We start from the raw sequence: 21,379 nt of genomic DNA on the forward strand, positions 1-21,379 counted from the left end.
AAGATTTCAGACTTTGTATCATAATTAAAACAAAATGAACAGCAGTAGATGAATTTAAAGGGTAACAACCACAGTTTATTGCAAAATACAATCAGTGCTTAATAATACCAAGGAGGTGGTTAAATGCATATCATCATCCTGCCCAGCAAATTATTTACAAAAGTGATAGATATAAACATGCACACACAAAATAACCTATATAAAATATATAAATAACCTGGATATCTGCCACATTTACAGTCTTTTTAGCATCAAAGTCCCTCAGACAGTGTCTCCCTGATGAGCTGCAGAGTAATGTTGAAAGATATCTACTTGGTTTGAGTAATATGGACGACTGAAGCTTCATATTAGATTTGAATAAACATTTAAATACATTTTTGCAAAGAAGAATGTGGCCCCCATCACGTACTGTACACTGTAAGTGAATTATGTAGAGATTTTCTAATGGTCATTATGAACCAGAGGAATGATCACAACAAGAAAAACCTCTTGCAATGTTTATTTGGGGGCCTGGTTATTGTTTTAAGGGAGACTTGAAAAATTGTGAACCAATCCTGTAAATAAACAATCTGAGTACTTCTTCCTGCTGACATACAGTAGGAAGGGAAATGTCAGGTCTTAATACATCTATATAGCACTAATGTTAAATGTAAAAAATGTGAAGAACTTGTCTTGTGTTACTAACCCGCAGTGATCTAGTGTACTGTATCTCAATCACTCACACAAACAAAGTATACATGATTTACTGCTGCTTACACTGGACTGCAAGTTTCCTGGCAGGCCAGTACATGGAGTGGAGTGGAATGATAGGAAATCAGGCGAGGTTGCTAAGTAACGAGTTGTTAAGCCAACGTTTCCCGTCACAAGGTCATGTATATGACTGTGTAATTGTGTTAAATTATGACGCATACTGTAGTCGTACACTGTATTACACACCAGAGCAGAAAGGCACAGGCTATTCATTAACTTTATGGTTTACATCCTTGTCAAGCACAGGGGACCGGAGCCGAGCTGGAAAACCAGTAAAGATACCTGGGAAAGTAAAGATTTTTAGTTCCTCACAGGAGGGCTTCATCTTTAATATATAATTCTCTGAGTTTGATAGGAAAAGCCTGCGTCAAAGTGTGAAAGAAATGTCAAAATATGCCGTGTACAGCACAAAACTAATGGTATCACTACGAAGGTAACAGAGAGTGTGAAGGTGTTCTCTCACTGGGCCAAACAATATGTTTAACTGAAAAAACATGATGTCCTCGAGCCCATACACAGTGCCCAGTAGGTTTGTCGGCATCGACCAGCTTAGCATTCTTGGGAAGCAGCGGTGAACCTTCCTCTATTCGGATCGTGTAGAAGTCCTTGGGTTTACAAGGAATTATACACAAGCATTGAACCGTATGTTGGACAGGAGGCGGGTCTAGCTCTTCCTGCAGCTTCTGCAGCTCTGACATAAGAATAATGGACACTGCGTTGTCATCATCGAAGTCCTCCGCTGCTTCTTGTCCCTCTCTCTGCTCATTTGTCCCTTCCTCTATATCTAAGACTGCACCGCCAACCTCGCCGCTCTCTTTTGCGTCCCCGTCGTCCACGTTATCCTCCCGTGTTTCGTCATCATTGTTCTTTCTGATGAACACCACTGGAACCATGTCCTCTCCTCCACGCTTCTTGTATATCCAATACCTGAACTTTTCAACACATTCTTCCACAACAAGCTTGAGAACACAAAGAAAACATGTTGCTTTGACTCCTTTCATGCATTATGTTCATATATGACCTTATGTGTTATTTCTGTGTACTATTACCTTTGCATCATGGCACTTACCATATAGAAAACGTACAAAGCCGACATTAATGCAAGCAATGCAAAGAACCCAGGGAAAACACCCACCATGGTCATCTGGAGAAAAAAAAAGAGAATAATTAGGTTTGTATCAGACACTTTGTATGATGCTTCAGAAGATTTCAATGTTAAATTAGAAAACACAACATTATTAGAGAAAATGTGGTGGGATTTCACAAAACATGACTTATCAAGCGGCACATGACGAGACAGTTTCACAGAGAATGTCTTCAGAGAATATTCAAACACTGATTGCCTGATTGTAAAATACTTTAATAATTCTTACCCAAACTATCATGATGATCCATAACGTGGAGCTGCGTTTTCTTAAGAGGGATAAGACTGTAGGAAGACATGGCTACACACACACACACACACACACACACACATATACACACACATACACACACACACACACACACACACACACAATGTGTTAGTAATGAATGGCTGTCATCTCTTCTTTGTCTCTCCTTGTATTTTGTCATTTAACCTTTGTGTCGTCCTCCCGGGTCAAATTGACCCCGTCTGTTTTGACTGTTCCTTCTTTCCTACCTTCCTTCCTCCCTCCTTTCCTTCCTTCCTTCCTTCTTCCTCCATTCCATCTTTCATCTTTCCTTCCTTCCTTCATTCCTTCCATCTTTCATCTTTCCTTCCTTTCTTCACCCCTTCCTTCCTTCCATCTTTCTTTCCTTCCTTCCTACCTTCCATCTTTCCTTCCTTCCATCTTTCCTTCCTTCCTTCCTTCCATCTTTCTTTCCTTCCTTCCTACCTTCCATCTTTCCTTACTTCCTTCATTCCTTCCTTCCATCTTTCCTTCCTTCCTTCCATCCTTCCATCTTTCTTTCCTTCCTTCCATCCTTCCATCTTTCTTTCCTTCCTTCCTACCTTCCTTCCTTCCTTCCATCTTTCCTTCCTTCCTTCCTTCTTCCTCCCCCTTTCCTTCTTCCTTCCTTCCTTCCTTCCTTCCTTCCTTCCTTCCTTCCTTCCTTCCTTCCTTCCTTCCATCTTTCCTTCCTTCCTTCTTCCTCCCTCCCTCCTTTCCTTCTTTCTTCCTCCCTTTCATCCTTCCTTCCTCCTTTCCTTCCTCTTTCCATCCTTCCATCTTTCTTTCTTTCCTTGACTTGAGGACAACAGGAGGGTTAAAGCCTCTGAAAACACCACAATTTATAATATTACTAATTACTTATAAAATTACTAATATTCACGTCTCAATATGCAACAATCAAAGATTAATTCTAGAGGGAAGCAACAAAAGTCTGCATAATCAGGAGTGCGTGTGCATGTGGTTTGAACAGATTCAATTGACAACACCAATAAATGTGATGAGATTTTGATCAAAATATGGATAAATCCTGACTGGTGCTCATATCAAATGACTGACTGTGTGACAGATATACTGGAGGTCTGCACAACTTGAATAAAACTGACAAAACTCCTGTCTCTCTTACTGCTGGTGTGTTTATTTACCATGTTCCATCCATCAGGGTGTGATCTGGATATTGTCACACGAGCATTGACAAGTAGATTAAATAAAACATATAAAAATGATCTCACTTAAACCCAAAATGGCTCTTATCCGGCAGGAAATTGTGTGTGTTAATGTAGGAAAATATCACTCATCCTAAGAGAGGGAGAGGCCTTAAATAATTCTGTTTTTAGAGCTACATTTTACCTTTTCATAAACAAGAAGGTCTCCAACTCCAACCTAAAACAGAAATGCAAACATTATATGTATTATGAACACTGAAAAATATACTTTTATCAAATTTACCTTAACTTTGATTTAATATGAGCATTTTAAGCATCATACAAACAAGGTGAGCAAAACTGCTTTTTAAATTGTAACTTTAAAAGATACATAACACTTAATGTAATGCCTTTAAATCTAATAGACTTGAATACTGTGATATTCTTTTTACTGGTCTGCCTAGAAATATGATTGAGAAGCTGAAACGCATCCCATCTTAGCCTCTCTACTGGCTCAGAGTTTCCCTTCGAATTTATTTCAAAGTGCTACTACCTGTTTTTAAAGCTCCTGAAGCCTACATTGCAGACAGCTTGACATGTTACTGCCACCCTCAAGCTCTTATAGGTCATCTGCTGTTGGTCTTTTAGATAAGAATATTATGAAAAATGGAATATGCAATACAAATTAAGTTAATATTAAGTTATTATTATGGGCATAAAACTATTTGTTAATCTTGATCATGTGTGATTTTAAGAAATTGTGAAACAAATATTAATATTGTGACGTCTACACTGCAGTTATTTTACGACTCTGTTATCCGGTTAGCTTTGTGCTCTGCAGCTGTGTGTCTGTTTGAAGGGTGAATGACTCACACATCCAGAGCTGTTGTCCTTTCCGTCACATAAGCAGGTATCTGGGGTCGGGGACTTCCAGTCTTGGTAGCTTTGGAGTCCACAACACTTAAACTGGGGCAAACACGCACACACACACACACACACACACACACACACACACACACACACACACACAAACCAACAGGTGATATGAAGCTACTTATAAATGTGCTTTATGACACGTGCAGGTCAAGATCAATAGTAAATAACTTTCTTTAACCCTCCTGTTGTCCTCGAGTCAAGGAAGGAAGGGAGGAAGAAGGAAGGAAGGAATGAAGGAAAGGAGGGGAGAAGGGAGGAACAAGGAAGGAAAGGAAGGAGGAAGGGAGAAACAAGGAAGGAAAGGAAGGAGGAAGGGAGGAACAAGGAAGGAAAGGAGAGAGGAAGGGAGGAAAGGAGGGAGGAAGGAAGGAAGAAGGGAGGAAAGGAGGGAGGGAGGAAGAAGGGAAAAGAGGAAGGAAGGAAAGAAGGACAGATGAAAGAAGGAAGGGAAGAAGGTAGGGGGGAGGAAAGAAAGGAAGGAAGGAAGGAAGGAGGGAAGGAAGGAAAAAAGGAGGGAGGGAGGAAGGAAGGGGCTGGAGGAAGGAAAGAAGGAAGGGAGGAAAGAGAGAGGAAAGAAAGAAAGAGAGAAGGAGGGAGGGAGGACAGACGGAAGGAAGAAGGGAGGAAAGAAGGAACAGTCAAAACAGACGGGGTCAATTTGACCCAGGAGGACGACACGAAGGTTAAAGGTTTTCCTTACAGAAAAGCTTTTGTCCTATGAGTCAGATTTCTTGTCTTACCTCAGCCTGCCAACGATGCACATTATTGATTTCATGACAGACATTTTCATTCAGCTGGTTTTGTGTGTTTGATGGCGTATCTTTCAGAGGTAGCAGAGCCAAGTAGCGCTTCTCAAACTCCTGCAGCTCCTGTAGATGGAAAGATGAGAAAGTCATTATCTGCCCACTGCTAATAGATGACTGATGAATGCTGCTTTATTTCATGCATTCTAATTTGCATTAAATTTGTTTCTGTGTGAAAGGAAACCAACTCGTCCACTGATTCGGACCAGAGAAAGCCAACTATATGTGATGATAATTGAGCTATCTCTGCAACTACTGTGCAAACATGAGTTATGGTTGAAATACTGTAGTAAGCAAACCTTTAAGTTCAACTTTATTTTGTCACACTACAGTTTTCCAAGGTAAATAATATACTTTCCCACACATGCTAGTTCAGGTTTGCAGCGTTTAAAAAAGGAAAGGTGTAAATGTCCCACCTGTTTCTCGTCTTTGTAACTGTATACAGAGGATACAATGATAACCACAAGCAGGCATGTCGTTGAAGTGAAAATCTACAGAGATAACAACAGGGGAGAAAGGCAGTTTTCATTTTTCTTCCAAAAGGTGACTATATATATTGTTATTATATACATTTTAGACTCAGACATCCACATACCGCTGTCAAATAGAAGCCCTTCTTTCTCCAAAATTCGAGCAGTAGCAACAAACAGACAGCCATGCTGAGCCCTGACCCCAAATACACAAGTCTTGCCTCTCTTCTCAGCCTGGTCACATCCTAAAGGAGCAAAAGTCACACTCATAGCCTATACAGTATATCACCATGGACAGAGCACAGTACCAGTAAGCAGGGCTGTTGTTATCAAAGCATAGCACTTTTTGGTACCCTGTTGACTTTTTTTTTGCCATTCTTGCATTGTTTGAGTGTTAGTTTTTATAGTAGTAGTAGTTTATGTTAACCAGGAGCAGACATACAAAAGTTCTGACATCTAAAATGACATTTTGTTTGTCACTTTCACTTTAAATTTGTGTGTAAATTAGGAGGAATGAACAGTTTAGAAAAAACAGTTTGTATAGTTTTACCTCCTGGCTGTTCACACATTCAAAGCTCTGGCTGTTCAAAAGATGTCCTGATGCTGTCAAGATGAGCAACAGTAAAGACCACACCTGGAAAAAAAAAGACATTTTACTGTAAATCTGCAAATCACTTTTAATAAAGACAAAAGGTGGTGGGAAAAGTAGCTATACAACAACTGTAATTATAAGTACAATCATACTTTTTACCCCCCTACGTTGATCTCACAGCTGTATTTTTTTTAAGCAGACTTGAGATTTTTAATGCAAAACAAATGATCAGCAGATGTTTATCACTCACCGCTTTGTAACGTTATTAAACTGTAATTAACTGAATAATTAGACCGAGAAAAGACAAACCAAGGCAACATGAATTAGACTACAACACAACTGTATCTAATTGTAAAATGAGTGAAATACTTACCGCATATATTATCACTATCCCTGTTGCAGTCCACAGACATGAATTGGACTTCCGGAAGAAAGTAGATTTCTTGTCATCATCATCAGTAGCCATGTCTTCACAATAATGTATTTCTCCAGATGCTACAGCCAAATTGGCGCTTTTCCACTATACAGTTTCTAGCACTACTCGGCTCGACTCGACTCGGTTTGGTACCAGGAACGACCTTTGCCAGCTACTATATAGTATCATATACTGTCTGTATAGTACCTATTCAACGTGGGCGGGGTCGTCATCGCACGGCTGCGCGAAACTGCCTTGGACTTTTGGAACGTTTTATACGCGAGTCACGCGACACAAACACATAAACAATGGAGGACATGGAGGCGATGGTTTACTTACTGCTGTATTTATTAAATTCAAATATAATGATCTAGATCTAAATTGTGCCTTATGTGACTCCCATACTGAGACTATTATCCATCTGTTCTGGAAATGTAAATATACCCGTAAACTGTGGCAAGATATTTGTAGATTTATTTTAGATAATATATTCTGTGACTTTAAACTCCTCTTGCAAAATGTCCTTTTTGGTTTTTTTTAAAGAGTGACATTTCATTTGCTGATAGAAAGATCTTGATCAAGTTTAAAAAGAAACCAGCAGAAACCAGAAACTGAAAAGTTAATCATTACTGAGTTTTGTGGACTTACTTATGTCCTTACACTGGCTCCCTGTTCATTACAGGATAATCTTCAAAGTTCTTTTAATTGTCTTTAAATATCTCCATAATCTCGCTCCTACATATATCTCAGAACTTCTCACCCCCTAAAATTTACAGGCATTTTAACTCAGTGCCGTAGAAGAGTGAAGCATCTGAGCCGAGTCAGAGAAGTTTGAACTTTTTCTACATTCATTGCTGCAGTTTCTGGACTTTAAGCTTAATGCCACAGTTTTTTTTTACTCTTTCTTCACCTTTGCTGGTTTACTCTTTCCTGTGCGTCCATGAGAATGCGAGTATTGAATTATTATTCTATTGTAAGCATAGACTGTATATAAAATGGACGTAACATCCGTGACGTCACCCATTGGTTTGTGGACTGCTGCTTGGAAGCGAATAGTTTCGGATCTGAGCAGCGCCATCTTGAAAGTTTCGGTGCATGCCGGGTAAAAAAACCCCACAGATTCTACTTATATGGGCATCAGGAGGAGCATGAGGCGCCCTCCTGAACCTGTGAACCAATAAACCTGTCAATCACGACGTGGCCACGCCCTAATGCATACCCTGCTTTATCATCAAATATAAAATCAGGGAGGCCAAAATGTCCCAAATGAACATCATACTGCATTGAAGAAGGCTTTAAACTAGCGATTGAGACCATAAACACATTTTGAAAACGTTTACTGAGGTTAGAAATCAAGTGAGAAGTTGGTGAATTCTCCATTGACTTGTATAGAGACGGAAGTCCTTTTGACACCGCTCGCCCCCTGGTGGCCTTTTGATAGAATGCAGTTTTAACTTACTTCCACGTTGGCATCATTTCAGAGGACCGGAACTCCCCGCCTGGTTGTAAGTAGTGTAAAAGTGTTGATGTGTTTTATATTGTATCTTCTCATGTATAATGACAGCGCTCATGTCTCTAATATTCTGACGGTCACGTCACTTTAAAAGTATTAATTTAATATACGATCTTGGATGATGTAATGTATGTTAATTAGAGATTGTTATCATGCTGTTGGGATGATATTTATGTTAGAGTACAATGACAGCGCTGATGCGTCTGTTAAGGGACCGTCACAAACGTTAACTTATCATTTGGGTGTATTATGTCAGTGGTAGTAATGGCAGGTGCCTCTGAGCTAAAGTGTTGCTCTTTTATTGACACTCCCTTAGAACTATGAGCATTATATTTGGTTCATGTTTACATCTTCACAGTGGCGTGCACAGACATTTTGGGGGGCAGGTGCTCAGTGAAACATAAGGGCACTTTGTGCAGCATTTGGAACTGCCAGCTGCCTTATTATAGCAGTGTGAGATTTATCTCCCTCATCTTCCATGCTAGCCTATTGCAGGACAGCACAGAACTGCTTTCCTGCTGTAGCTGCCTAGAATAGAATAATAGTTTTAATAATAGCCTATTAAGGTAATATATATATATATATATATATATATATATATATATATATATATATATATATATATATTAGCTAATATAGCTTCATGCCTGATTTAGTACCGCCAAACCACTTTGTGTAGTTAAAATAAAATGTGGACAGCTTTTAAGATATTTCAATAGAATTAGAGGAATAGGTCAACTTTAAAATCTGAGCTTTAAAAGGCCCTAAACAGTTAATATAACTCTGGTCTTGACTTCATCTTCATCTTCCTCTTCCTCCTTGCTGCTGGTGGAGGCTTTTATCCAGGAGAGCAGAGAGCTGTTTCCCTGGGCTACCTGCTGTAGCTTCCTTTCTTTTTCCTTTCTTACCCTCTCCTTTCTAGGCATTATTCTGCAATTAGTAAATAAAAAGAGACCAAAAGTATGAATAAGGGCAAAGGGCAGGTGCTATAGCATCACCTAGTGTCTATCTGTGCACACCACTGCATCTTCATACTATTTATCATTGCATATTATTTACATTGTGTATTTCATGCCACATTGTTGTGTTTATTATTATTGCATATGCCTAATCTGTTTATGTTTACATGTATTGTGTTTAGTGTAGTAACCATACATCTGCAAACAACCATCCAAAGACCAGCAATAAATAACTGCCATGTCAGTGAGTGAGTGTGTGTGTGTCATAACTGCAGTAATTGACGTATTCATGCCATTACTGTTCTTACCGGACAACCTGTGGAGAGTGTATAGAATCAGCTATTGAGTTCATTCATCTATCCTTCCTGATGTCACAAATTTGGGTTTCAGTAAACCAACACCTATTTTTACACTCTTACTTTTATTCTCTGGCTTTTAATTGTGTTAAATGTGTTTTCATTCCTGATTCTTTGGGTTTGTGTTTAAACTTGTTTCTTACTCTCACTCTATCATTCACAACCATCTATTATGCACATATCACATATGTCCCTATGCTTACATATGCCTGTCATTGTGAAGAACTTTGGTGCACAATGTTTGCTTTATAAATTGCTATACAACGTATAACTTAAATGTCTATCTTTGAGATTTCACCTGCACTTCCATGCAAAGGAGGAACTTTATTTGTATAACATTTTAACAATTATACTTACAATTCACTTAAAAGCATGTAAAAAACAGTAGTGGTGATTTCAGACTCTAAGTATTTCAATGATAATATGTATATAGCTTATGCTTTTGGTGGGACAAAGGAAATTATAGGTGCTTCACATGAAAAAACACAAAACATAAAATCATGAAAAAAATAATTAATGCTTGTTAAGGTAGAAATAATTACATTAATATGTAAAATGTATGTAAACGTAAGATAAAGTGAAAAAGTAATAAATAAAAAGCATATTTCATTAATGGCAATTTGAGTTTAAGATATTTAAAATGTTATTACTATACTATAAAAATATAGTAAAAAATAATACAAAAGCATCCAAATATCTTTGTACATTCATCTTTTCCATCTCAAGATAAAAGATAAGACATTTATCTTGCACATCACCTTTTGATTTTTTTTACAAAGCATATTTTACCAATGCATGCTTTCAGCTTTGCTCAAGTCCGACTAAAAACAGTCACAGTCTTCTAACTGTACGAGATGATGGTTCTGGTTTCTCCTCTTTTGAATTTTCTTTCTCAGGTGTTCGTTTCCTGATCTGCTCGTTCTGCTTCATTAAAGCTGTTTGGCACCTTCAGATAAAAACAAGAGATGAGCCTATTTCCACTCACATTATTACAATATATTATACATATTTCTATCACTGAATTACTCTGACAGTCAATACACAATGGTTCATGGAGCGTAAAGTATATCAGAATCAACTTCATGCATGAATAACACATTTAGGGAGATTCAGAGACAGAAAGGAACTTAAATGGCAAAATAGACAGAGAGGAGACACATTTCATTTTCTGAAGAAGCATTTAATATGTGCAAGTGAATAATTATGAAATTGTCTTACTCATGATGGTCTTTGATTGATTTTGGTGGCAAATTGTTTTTCTCAGCATCCCTGTGTGACAGACAGAAGGATTTAAAAACATTTATATATCATTTATTTCTAGGTGTTGTCGATACATATTTTTTAAGCTCTGTGTATCTTCTTAATGTCATAATGTCATTAATTTATTGATAAATTACCTGTTCTTATGTTTATGTTTGAGCAGGACAGCGACGACTACAGCAACCAAAACAATGGCCACTGATACAGACAATGCAACGATCAAAGTGACATCTATGAGAAAAACAGGACAAAATGTGATATAGAGCATTACATTCATAAAGCAACTGCAGATCAAATGTGAGTTTTGATTTGGGACAACTTCAAAGTTAACTTACTCTTATCAGATCCAGATTTCTCGTTAAAACCTGGAAAAAAAGAAAACCAAATATCAGAATCATGAAGTGATTATCCATCTTTAACTATGTGGTTTTGGAAATGATCCTCACCATCATCAGATGATCGTTTGACTGCAGGAATCATCTTAAACACCTGCATTTCAGGGACTGAGAGCAGTCTTGCCGCACATCCAGCTTGTCTGTCATTTCCATGGAAACCAGACAGCAGAGCTGTCGTGGTGACGGTGACTGTACCGTTGGTGTTGGTGACACTGACTATGCTGCTGTTAGAGAAGTATAGGTCTTGTTGTGGGACATTCAGAGTTACTGTGGGAGCGGGACGACCTGTGGCCGAGCAGGACACCACTGTCTCTTCGGTAGAGTTTGATTCTCTGATTTGTAGGATGGGTTCATGCAGCTCTGCAAAGACAAAACATTGAAGAAATACCGTTAAACATGAATTCATTGCTTATAGACATCAGAAACTTGTGTCCAGTATATTAGTTTGTTCAGCCTAGAAAGAATCACCTGCTACTGGTGATGCAGCATCTGTCACTTTCAGGCTGTTTTAGTTTACTGTCAATACTTTTTGCATTTTATGGTGTGAAAATACATTAATTTGTTGTGTTTAATACTAGAAATACAGAATTAGATTATTGAAATGTCTTTAATTATAATAATATAATAATGAAAATAAGGTCTAGTCCTCACCATAGAGTCGGAGGCAGGTTTTTCCTGTCAGAGAACCGTCAGGAAACGTGTTGAACAAACAGTAATAGCAGGCTTCATCCTTCTCCATCGCCTTCCTGATAACTATGGAGCAGTTCTGAAGTCCAGCATCTTTAAACTCCACTTTCCCCTGAAAACCAGGGTTCACTGTTTCCCCAAAATGATCACTGTAGGTGGCACAATTCTTCTTCCCCTCTGGTAGAAGTTTCTGCCAGGTGACCTGAAGAACATCTTTAGTCTGCATGAGCCGACAGCTCAAAAGGACATCTTCTCCTGCTTTTGCCACCACAGTCTGCTGTGTTTGTATCACAGCTGTTAGACCTGCATGGAGGAAGTGAAAGGACGGTTATACATGTTGTCAAAAAGCAATTAACTCAGTAAGCATCATGAAAACTGTTCTTGTGCTACTGTAGGTGAAAGTAAGTGGTTCAGGTGTAATAACCAAAGGTGTGTTGATCAAACACTGACAAACAACTTGATGAGCTGCCTCCAAATGATTGATGAATATGGCTATGAATTAATTATTAATGAAACACAAAGGCGGGTAAAACATGCACTTACTTTTTCGATTCAAGGACACAGACAATGCAATGACTGTTCATTAAGGCGGTAAACTGGCTGCTACAACTGTTTCCTTGATCTACTGATTAACTGCAGGACTAACCGACGACTGGCTGTGGCCATTCAAACAGTACATTGGGGTTTGGGGCATAGTCCACTCTCACATCGAGTGAACAGCTACAACTCATTCTCGTGAATTTCACACTGTGCAATAATCATCTATCTATCCTCATCTATTTATTCATGTGCAATATTTCATATTACTCCGGTGCACACTGCACCTATTTTAATTGATACTCTATACTTTATAGGTATGTGTTGTGTGGTTGCATGAGAGTATATTATACTGTGATTTTAATGGATCAATTAGAAGTAGCGCCCCTAATTTTCTATTGTGAATGTTTTTTGCAGCGGCTTAATATTGTTATTTATGATGTAATGAAGCAGTCATTCACAAAATCTGAAAAGTTGCAGTTATTTATAAGGTTTAACCTACTCACAACGAATGACTAAGACCATAAGAGATTTATTTTTCTTACCTTTTGAAAATCCCTCCACCAGAAAAAGGTAATATAAGACTGCGCGGTTCGCCATCTCTGCTCCATGTGCGCCACAATCCTGGAGAGTTTTGGAGGGAGGAGGGTGTGTCTGTGGGATAATAAAGACTGTACTAATGCAGGTGTACAGTAGGTAAGCGTCAATATAAAAATAAGATAGTTAGATTCACTCATATGTCAAATCAACTGCTGATTTAACCAACTGCTGTCATTTTGCTCTAAAAGAAAAAACAATAATACCAGCTCATAAACTGATCCCTCCTCTCTATTTTAATGGAACATCCCAAATTTGAACATTAAATAACTTTCACTTTCGTTACTGGTCATGAGTCTACTTTCAGCAAAGTTTAAACAATTGCACACATTTGCAGCATTTAATACTGTTGTTGCACATTTAACTCCTAAAATAACCACAGGTAGGAAGTTAGAATTGTAATGCTAAAAGTAATTACAATTCAGTCTTCTTCCTTTTTAATACCTTGGCTGAGTGTTGCATGAGAAAATATTTATAGGCCTGTTAGAGCCATTTGACTTTATTATGACTTACTTCATTATATTATGATATTATGGTTTGATTAATTACCTTGAGGGGTGTAAGAGTATTTACCTCATTATTTTGATATTATATATTGATGTGTATGGTTGAATGGTTTTGTCTCCCCCTGCTGTCCTTAATATGTATTGCATCTGTGGTAGGGAAGGTGGAAGTGACAGAGCCTATGAATGAATGAGTGATTGGAGACAGGTGGGTTGAACTTGTGATGAGAAGGTGTAGATCTGTAATGTCTTTTGACCAACCCCGAGCTCTTTTGTTATTTTGTGTAAGGAGAAAGTTTAAGTTTATGTTTTGTGATACTGAACCCCGACTTATTACGAAAATAAATGGACGTGATGCAAAGTAACAGAGATTTCCCTGATTGTTTGGAACCAACGAGTGGTGAGTCATAAAACAACATCCCCTGACAAACAAGTGTCTATAATTCTTGAAAATACACTAAGAAGACTCTACAAAGCCTTTATGTGAAATATAGCATATAGTTCTTCCCTATATGCTATTTTGAAGAAAGAATTACACTTTATCACATTAGCAATACAGTTTTGGCGATGTAAATGTTTCTGTTGCAGGTTGCACTGGAAAATTATAATAAATATATGAACTGTAGGCTACAGTAGGTTAATACTTATATCTAATATGACACATCTTTCAGGCTACTATTTCCCACTTAGAATTAATCCAAGTTGCTGCTGCCTGGTTATTCACAAGGTCCAAGAAATGAGACCACATCACCCCTATCCTCATGTCCTTACACTGGCTCCTCTATCTTTACAGGATAACCTTCAAAATGCTTCTAATTGTCCATAAATCTCTACATGATCTCACTCCTACATATATCTCAACCCCCCCCCCCCCCCCCCCTTAATCTGTTTTTATTTCTATCTGATTTCTGTGGGTTTGTTTCATGCTTGTTTCTATCTTAATCTCACTCTATTGTTCACAGCTATCTGTTATGCACATATATGCTTAAGTATGCCTGTAACTGAAGAGCAAAATCTGTAAGCTTTTTAAAATGCTATATAAATATAATTCACATGAAACTTGAATACCCATCTTTGAGTTTGTACCTGCACTCCAATGCAAAGTAGGAATTTTGTTTTTGTGCTCAATGCATTTATAATTACATTAAAATAACTCAGCAGAAACAATTTACCTAACTGTTTAAATATCATTCTGCTTATTTTGAGCTCAGTGTTGAACATTCTGTATTTTATGACCCTTTACGGTCCAGTTTCCCAAATTTACCCCTTTAGCTTAGAAAAATTGTTTAAAAACAGGATGGATAGAAAGATTTTAACACTGGTGACAAATAAGTGATCCATTTGAAACATAACTTTTTATTTTAATAACAACAACAAACTATTTACATGGCATATTTACAATTACAGTTTTAAAAAAGGGCTTAAAAGCATGTAAAAAAAAAAGTAGAAGAAGAGGAAAACCAAATCAGTCTCACATAAGGAAGGTAAATATAAATAACTTGATAACATTAATATAAATAAGATAAAATAAAGTGAACATATTGTGCTTCAACAGTGGTGATGTGAGACTTTGAGAGTCAAAAATAATCTATTCATAGTTTGGTTACATGCTAACAATGAATGTATCCTGTATTATGCTTTTGGTGTGGCAAAGGAAATAATATACAGGTGTTTCACATGAGAAAAACATAAAAATCATGTGAAAAATATGAATGTATGTTCAGATAGAAAAAAATTACATTAATAATTACTATTAAGTACATTAATAAACATAAGGTAAAATAAAGTGAAAATACAATATATACAATGCATATTTCATTAGTGGCAATTTGAGGGTTAATAAGTTTAACATGTTATTAAAATATATATTTAAAAATAGTTTAAAACAAACACCCAAATCTCTATGTACGTTCACCTTTTTCACCTTGAGATAAAAAAATCAGACAGTCTTCTAGCACATCACCTTTTGACTATTTTACAATACCTGCACATTTTACAAACATCGGCTCTCACTGCAGCTTTGTTCAAGTCTGACTATCTTCGTATGAAAACGACAGTCTTCTAACTGTAGGAGGTCGTAACTCTGGTTTCTCCTCTTTTGGATTTTCTTTCTCAGGTGTTTGTTCCCTGGTCTGCTCGTTCTCCTGCTTCATTAAAGCTGTTTGGCACCTTCAGATAAAAACAAGACATGAGCCTACTTCCACTCACATTATTGCAATATGTCATATGTATTTCTATCACTGAAATTACTCAGACACTTAACAGTTATGTGGAGAAATAAACTGACTGAGTACACAAAGGTTCATGGAGAGTAAAGTATATCAGAATCAGAATCAAAACACATTATTTTGGGAGATTCAGAGACAGGAAGGAACTTAAATGGCAAAATAGAGAGAAGACATTTAATAGTTTTCTGAAAAAGCAATTAATATGTGCAAGTGAATAATTATGAAATTGTCTTACTCATGATGGTCTTTGATTGATTTTGGTGGCAAATTGTTCTTATCTGCATCCCTGTGTGACAGACAGAAGGATTTAAAAACATTTATATATCATTTATTTCTAGGTGTTGTCGATACAGATTTTTTAAGCTCTGTGTATCCTCTTAATGTCATAATGTCAGTAATTTATTGATAAATTACCTGTTCTTATGTTTATGTTTGAGCAGGACAGCGACGACTATAGCAACAACCAAAACAATGGCCACTGATACAGACAATGCAACGATCAAAGTGACATCTATGAGAAAAACAGGACAAAATGTGATATAGAGCATTACATTCATAAAGCAACTGCAGATCAAATGTGAGTTTTGATTTGAGACAACTTCAAAGTTAACTTACTCTTATCAGATCCAGATTTCTCGTTAAAACCTGAAAAAATAAAACCAAATATCAGAATCATGAAGTGATTATCCATCTTTAACTATGTGGTTTTGGAAATGATCCTCACCATCATCAGATGATCGTTTGACTGCAGGAATCGTCTTAAACACCTGCATTTCAGGGACTGAGAGCAGTCTTGCCGCACATCCAACTTGTGTGTCATTTCCATGGAAACCAGACAGCAGAGCTGTCGTGATGACGGTGACTGTACCGTTGGTGTTGGTGACACTGACTGTGCTGCTGTTAGAGAAGTAGAGGTCTTGTTGTGGGACATTCAGAGTTACTGTGGGAGCGGGACGACCTGTGGCCGAGCAGGACACCACTGTCTCTTCAGTAGAGTTTGATTCTCTGATTTGTAGGATGGGTTCATGCAGCTCTGCAAAGACAAAACATTGAAGAAATACCGTTAAACATGAATTCATTGCTTATAGACATCAGAAACTTGTGTCCAGTATATTAGTTTGTTCAGCCTGGAAAGAATCACCTGCTACTGGTGATGCAGCATCTGTCACTTTCAGGCTGTTTTAGTTTACTGTCAATACATTTTGCATTTTATGGTGTGAAAATACATTAATTTGTTGTGTTTAATACTAGAAATACAGAATTAGATTATTGAAATGTCTTTATTAATAATAATAATAATAATAATAATAATAATAATAATAATAATAATAATATAATAATGAAAATAAGGTCTAGTCCTCACCATAGAGTTGGAGGCAGGTTTTTCCTGTCAGATAACCGTCAGGAAACGTGTTGAACAAACAGTAATAGCAGGCTTCATCCTTCTCCATCGCCTTCCTGATAACTATGGAGCAGTTCTGAAGTCCAGCATCTTTAAACTCCACTTTCCCCTGAAAACCAGGGTTCACTGTTTCCCCAAAATGATCACTGTATGTGGCACAATTCTTCTTCCCCTCCGGTAGAAGTTTCTGCCAGGTGACCTGAAGAACATCTTTAGTCTGCATGAGCCGGCAGCTCAAAAGGACATCTTCTCCTGCTTTTGCCACCACAGTCTCCTGTGTTTGTATCACAGCTATTAGACCTGCATGGAGGAAGTGAAAGGACGGTTATAGATGTCATCAAAAAGCAATTAACTCAGTAAGCATCATGAAAACTGTTCTTGTGCTACTGTAGGTGAAAGGCGTAACAGGTTCAGGTGTAACAGCCAAAGGTGTGTTGATCAAACACTGACAAACAACTTGATGAGCTGCCTCCAAATGATTGATGAGTATGGCTATGAATTCATTATTCATGAAACACAAGGCAGGTAGAACATGCCTGTCTCAGACAGACAGACAGACAGATGACAGAGATCTTTATTGTCCCGCATGGAATTTGTTTTCAAAAGCCAGTGCATATACAATAACCACACCAGGCCTATAGGCTATACAGAATATACATAAACCCATAACATTTCATTCCCCGCCTGTCAGAAAACACGTAGGCCATCATTCGCTCAATGAGGCAGTTTATTAAACTTTCATTTCTGCTATGGCAGAAATGACAAAACCATATCTAGACTACGGCCTGACGGCAGTTTTATATGCATTGAGAGGTGTTGTTTTTGGTAGCGTAATACCTTAAATTGTTTAATATAGCGTAAGAGGAGACTTGAATTTCTTTTAATGAAACTTGCGAAACGAAACTAAGTGAAATAAAATCTATCATAAAACCATCGAAATGCCGATTTACTGGGCTATATAGTCTATTAGTTATAGGCATTTGTCTGGCAGTAAACAGAAAAGAATGTGTAAGATTGTTTCCAGTAATCATATTTAAACCAAATATCCGTAAATTGATAAGAGAATGAAGTTGCAGTGCATGCGCGTTCAAACGAAGGGGAGTCAGACTCTGAGGGGGAGTCGGAAGTCCACCTGTTACGCCTCCAGGCTGCAGTTATTCAACACTTCCTGTTTTCCTAAACATGTGACCTATGTAACCCAATACATGACAGTCGATAAAAGACATAAGTAAAACCAAGTTAAGAGATAAAATATGTGCCATTAGTAAAAACAAGATAAAAGAAACAATACAAAACATGAAAACCTAAATAATGTTAAATGTTGCACTTGTTAATAGCAATGATGGATGCTGGTACAAAGCTGTTTTTGTATCGTTTGGTTTTCCAAGCAGGTAACATACAACTGCTCCTTAAGGCAGTAAACTAAGTAAAGTCTTTGAAAGTCCATATCACATCGAGTGAACAGCTACAACTCAATATTTACTCTCAAAAGTGCAACAATATCATGTCATTTTCGTGAATTTCACACTGTGCAATAATCACATATAAACCAGATAAACCTTCGTCCCTTTAAATTATTTTAAATGTAGGATACGAGACGTTGTCACTTCTAGTTGCAGTTGTTTTAATTGAACAATTGAGTTGTGGCTATCTGTTGCTGCCTTTGTTATGATTTGACCCTGTCTTGGCCAGGACTAGCCTATATTAAATGTCCTCCGGTACTAACGAAGTAGCCTGCTGAGTGATGTGGCCATTTAACTCGAAGGGGGCCATATCCACTCTCACATCGAGTGAACAGCTACTGTACAACTCAATATTAACTCTCACAAAGTGCAATAACATCATATCATTCTCGTGAATTTCACACTGTGCAATAATCATCTATCTATCCTCATCTATTTATTCATGTGCAATATTTCATATTACTCCGGTGCATACTGCAGCTATTTTAATTGATACTCTATACTTTATAGGTATGTGCTGTGTGGTTGCATGAGAGTATATTATACTGTGTTTTTAATGGATCAATTAGAAGTAGCGCCCCTAATTTTCTATTGTGAATGTTTTTTGCAGCGGCTTAATATTGTTATTTATGATGTAATGAAGCAGTCATTCACAAAATCTGAAAAGTTGCAGGTATTTATAAGGTTTAACCTACTCACAACGAATGACTAAGACCATAAGAGATTAATTTTTCTTACCTTTTGAAAATCCCTCCACCAGAAAAAGGTAATATAAGACTGCGCGGTTCGCCATCTCTGATCCATGTGCGCCACAATCCTGGAGAGTTTTGAAGGGAGGGGGTGTGTCTGTGGGATAATAAAGACTGTACTAATGCAGGTGTACAGTAGGTAAGTGTCAATATAAAAATAAGATAGTTAGATTCACTTCTATGTCAAATCAACTGCTGATTTAACCAACTGCTGTCATTTTGCTCTAAAAGAAAAAACAATAATACCAGCTCATAAACTGATCCCTCCTCTCTATTTTAATGGAACATCCCAAATTTGAACATTAAATAACTTTCACTTTCGTTACTGGCCATGAGTCTACTTTCAGCAAAGATTAAAAATTGCACACATTTGCAGCATTTAATACTGTTGTTGCACATTTAAGTCCTAAAATAACCACAGGTAGGAAGTTAGAATTGTAATGCTAAAAGTAATTACAATTCAGTCTTCTTTCTTTTTAATACCTTGGCTGAGTGTTGCATGAGAAAATATTTATAGGCCTGTTAGAGCCATTTGACTTTATTATGACTTACTTCATTATATTATGATATTATGGTTTGATTAATTACCTTGAGGGGTGTAAGAGTATTTACCTCATTATTTTGATATTATATATTGATGTGTATGGTTGAATGGTATGGTCTCCCCCTGCTGTCCTTAATATGTATTGCATCTGTGGTAGGGAGGTGGAAGTGACAGAGCCTATGAATGAATGAGTGATTGGAGACAGGTGGGTTGAACTTGTGATGAGGTGTAGATCTGTAATGTCTTTTGACTTCACACGAGCTCTTTTGTTATTTTGTGTAAGGAGAAAGTTTAAGTTTATGTTTTGTGATACTGAACCCCGACTCATTACGAAAATAAATGGACGTGATGCAAAGTAACAGAGATTTCCCTGATTGTTTGGAACCAACGAGTGGTGAGTCAGAAACCACATACCCTGACAAACAAGTGTCTATAATTCTTGAAAATACACTAAGAAGACTCTACAAAGCCTTTATGTGAAATATAGCATATAGTTCTTCCCTATATGCTATTTTGAAGGAAGAATTACACTTTATCACATTAGCAATACAGTTTTGGCGATGTAAATGTTTCTGTTGCAGGTTGCACTGGAAAATTATAATAAATATATGAACTGTAGGCTACAGTAGGTTAATACTTATATCTAATATGACACATCTTTCAGGCTACTATTTCCCACTTAGAATTAATCCAAGTTGCTGCTGCCTGGTTATTCACAAGGTCCAAGAAATGAGACCACATCACCCCTATCCTCATGTCCTTACACTGGCTCCTCTATCTTTACAGGATAACCTTCAAAATGCTTCTAATTGTCCATAAATCTCTATATGATCTCATTCCTACATATATCTCAACCCCCCCCCCCCCCTTAATCTGTTTTTATTTCTATCTGATTTCTGTGGGTTTGTGTTTCATGCTTGTTTCTATCTTAATCTCGCTCTATTGTTCACAGCTATCTGTTATGCACATATATGCTTAAGTATGCCTGTAACTGAAGAGCAAAATCTGTAATCTTTTTAAAATGCTATATAAATATAATTCACATGAAACTTAAATACCCATCTTTGAGCTTTTACCTGCAGTAGGAATTTTGTTTTTGTGCTCAATGCATTTATAATTACATTAAAATTACTCAGCAGAAACAATTTACCTAACTGTTTAAATATCATTCTGCTTATTTTGAGCTCAGTGTTGAACATTCTGTATTTTATGACCCTTTACGGTCCAGTTTCCCAAATTTACCCCTTTAGCTTAGAAAAATTGTTTAAAAACAGGATGGATAGAAAGATTTTAACACTGGTGACAAATAAGTGATCCATTTGAAACATAACTTTTTTATTTTAATAACAACAACAAACTATTTACATGGCATATTTACAATTACAGTTTTAAAAAAGGGCTTAAAAGCATGTAAAAAAAAAAAAAAAAAAGTAGAAGAAGAGGAAAACCAAATCAGTCTCACATAAGGAAGGTAAATATAAATAACTTGATAACATTAATAGAAATAAGATAAAATAAAGTGAACATATTGTGCTTCAACAGTGGTGATGTGAGACTTTGAGAGTCAAAAATAATCTATTCATAGTTTGGTCACATGCTAACAATGAATGTATCCTGTATTATGCTTTTGGTGTGGCAAAGGAAATAATATACAGGTGTTTCA

General features: G+C 37.1%; 3 protein-coding genes across 3 annotated transcripts; all 3 read right to left on the reverse strand.

Moving 5' to 3' along the window:
- Positions 1-92: 92 nt before the first annotated feature.
- Positions 93-6,720, reverse strand: LOC134004603 (uncharacterized). Its single transcript, XM_062443940.1, has 10 exons — positions 6,482-6,720; positions 6,067-6,150; positions 5,642-5,761; positions 5,463-5,537; positions 4,984-5,112; positions 4,181-4,273; positions 3,513-3,545; positions 2,124-2,195; positions 1,820-1,894; positions 93-1,709 (listed from the first exon to the last, which is right to left on the reverse strand). Exons 1-10 carry the CDS (start codon positions 6,572-6,574, stop codon positions 1,176-1,178), a joined length of 1,308 nt encoding a protein of 435 aa, XP_062299924.1. The 5' UTR covers positions 6,575-6,720; the 3' UTR covers positions 93-1,175.
- A 3,092-nt stretch (positions 6,721-9,812) lies between these two features.
- Positions 9,813-12,833, reverse strand: LOC134004584 (OX-2 membrane glycoprotein-like). Its single transcript, XM_062443914.1, has 7 exons — positions 12,776-12,833; positions 11,658-11,996; positions 11,058-11,366; positions 10,947-10,976; positions 10,749-10,842; positions 10,570-10,620; positions 9,813-10,297 (listed from the first exon to the last, which is right to left on the reverse strand). Exons 1-7 carry the CDS (start codon positions 12,828-12,830, stop codon positions 10,183-10,185), a joined length of 993 nt encoding a protein of 330 aa, XP_062299898.1. The 5' UTR covers positions 12,831-12,833; the 3' UTR covers positions 9,813-10,182.
- A 2,049-nt stretch (positions 12,834-14,882) lies between these two features.
- On the reverse strand, positions 14,883-19,216 carry LOC134004333 (OX-2 membrane glycoprotein-like). Its single transcript, XM_062443563.1, has 7 exons — positions 19,162-19,216; positions 16,922-17,260; positions 16,283-16,591; positions 16,174-16,203; positions 15,973-16,069; positions 15,794-15,844; positions 14,883-15,499 (listed from the first exon to the last, which is right to left on the reverse strand). Exons 1-7 carry the CDS (start codon positions 19,214-19,216, stop codon positions 15,355-15,357), a joined length of 1,026 nt encoding a protein of 341 aa, XP_062299547.1. The 3' UTR covers positions 14,883-15,354.
- Between the last annotated feature and the right edge of the window lie 2,163 nt (positions 19,217-21,379).

The sequence above is a fragment of the Scomber scombrus genome, chromosome 22, assembly GCF_963691925.1.
Source record: "Scomber scombrus chromosome 22, fScoSco1.1, whole genome shotgun sequence".
Taxonomy (NCBI): domain Eukaryota; kingdom Metazoa; phylum Chordata; class Actinopteri; order Scombriformes; family Scombridae; genus Scomber; species Scomber scombrus.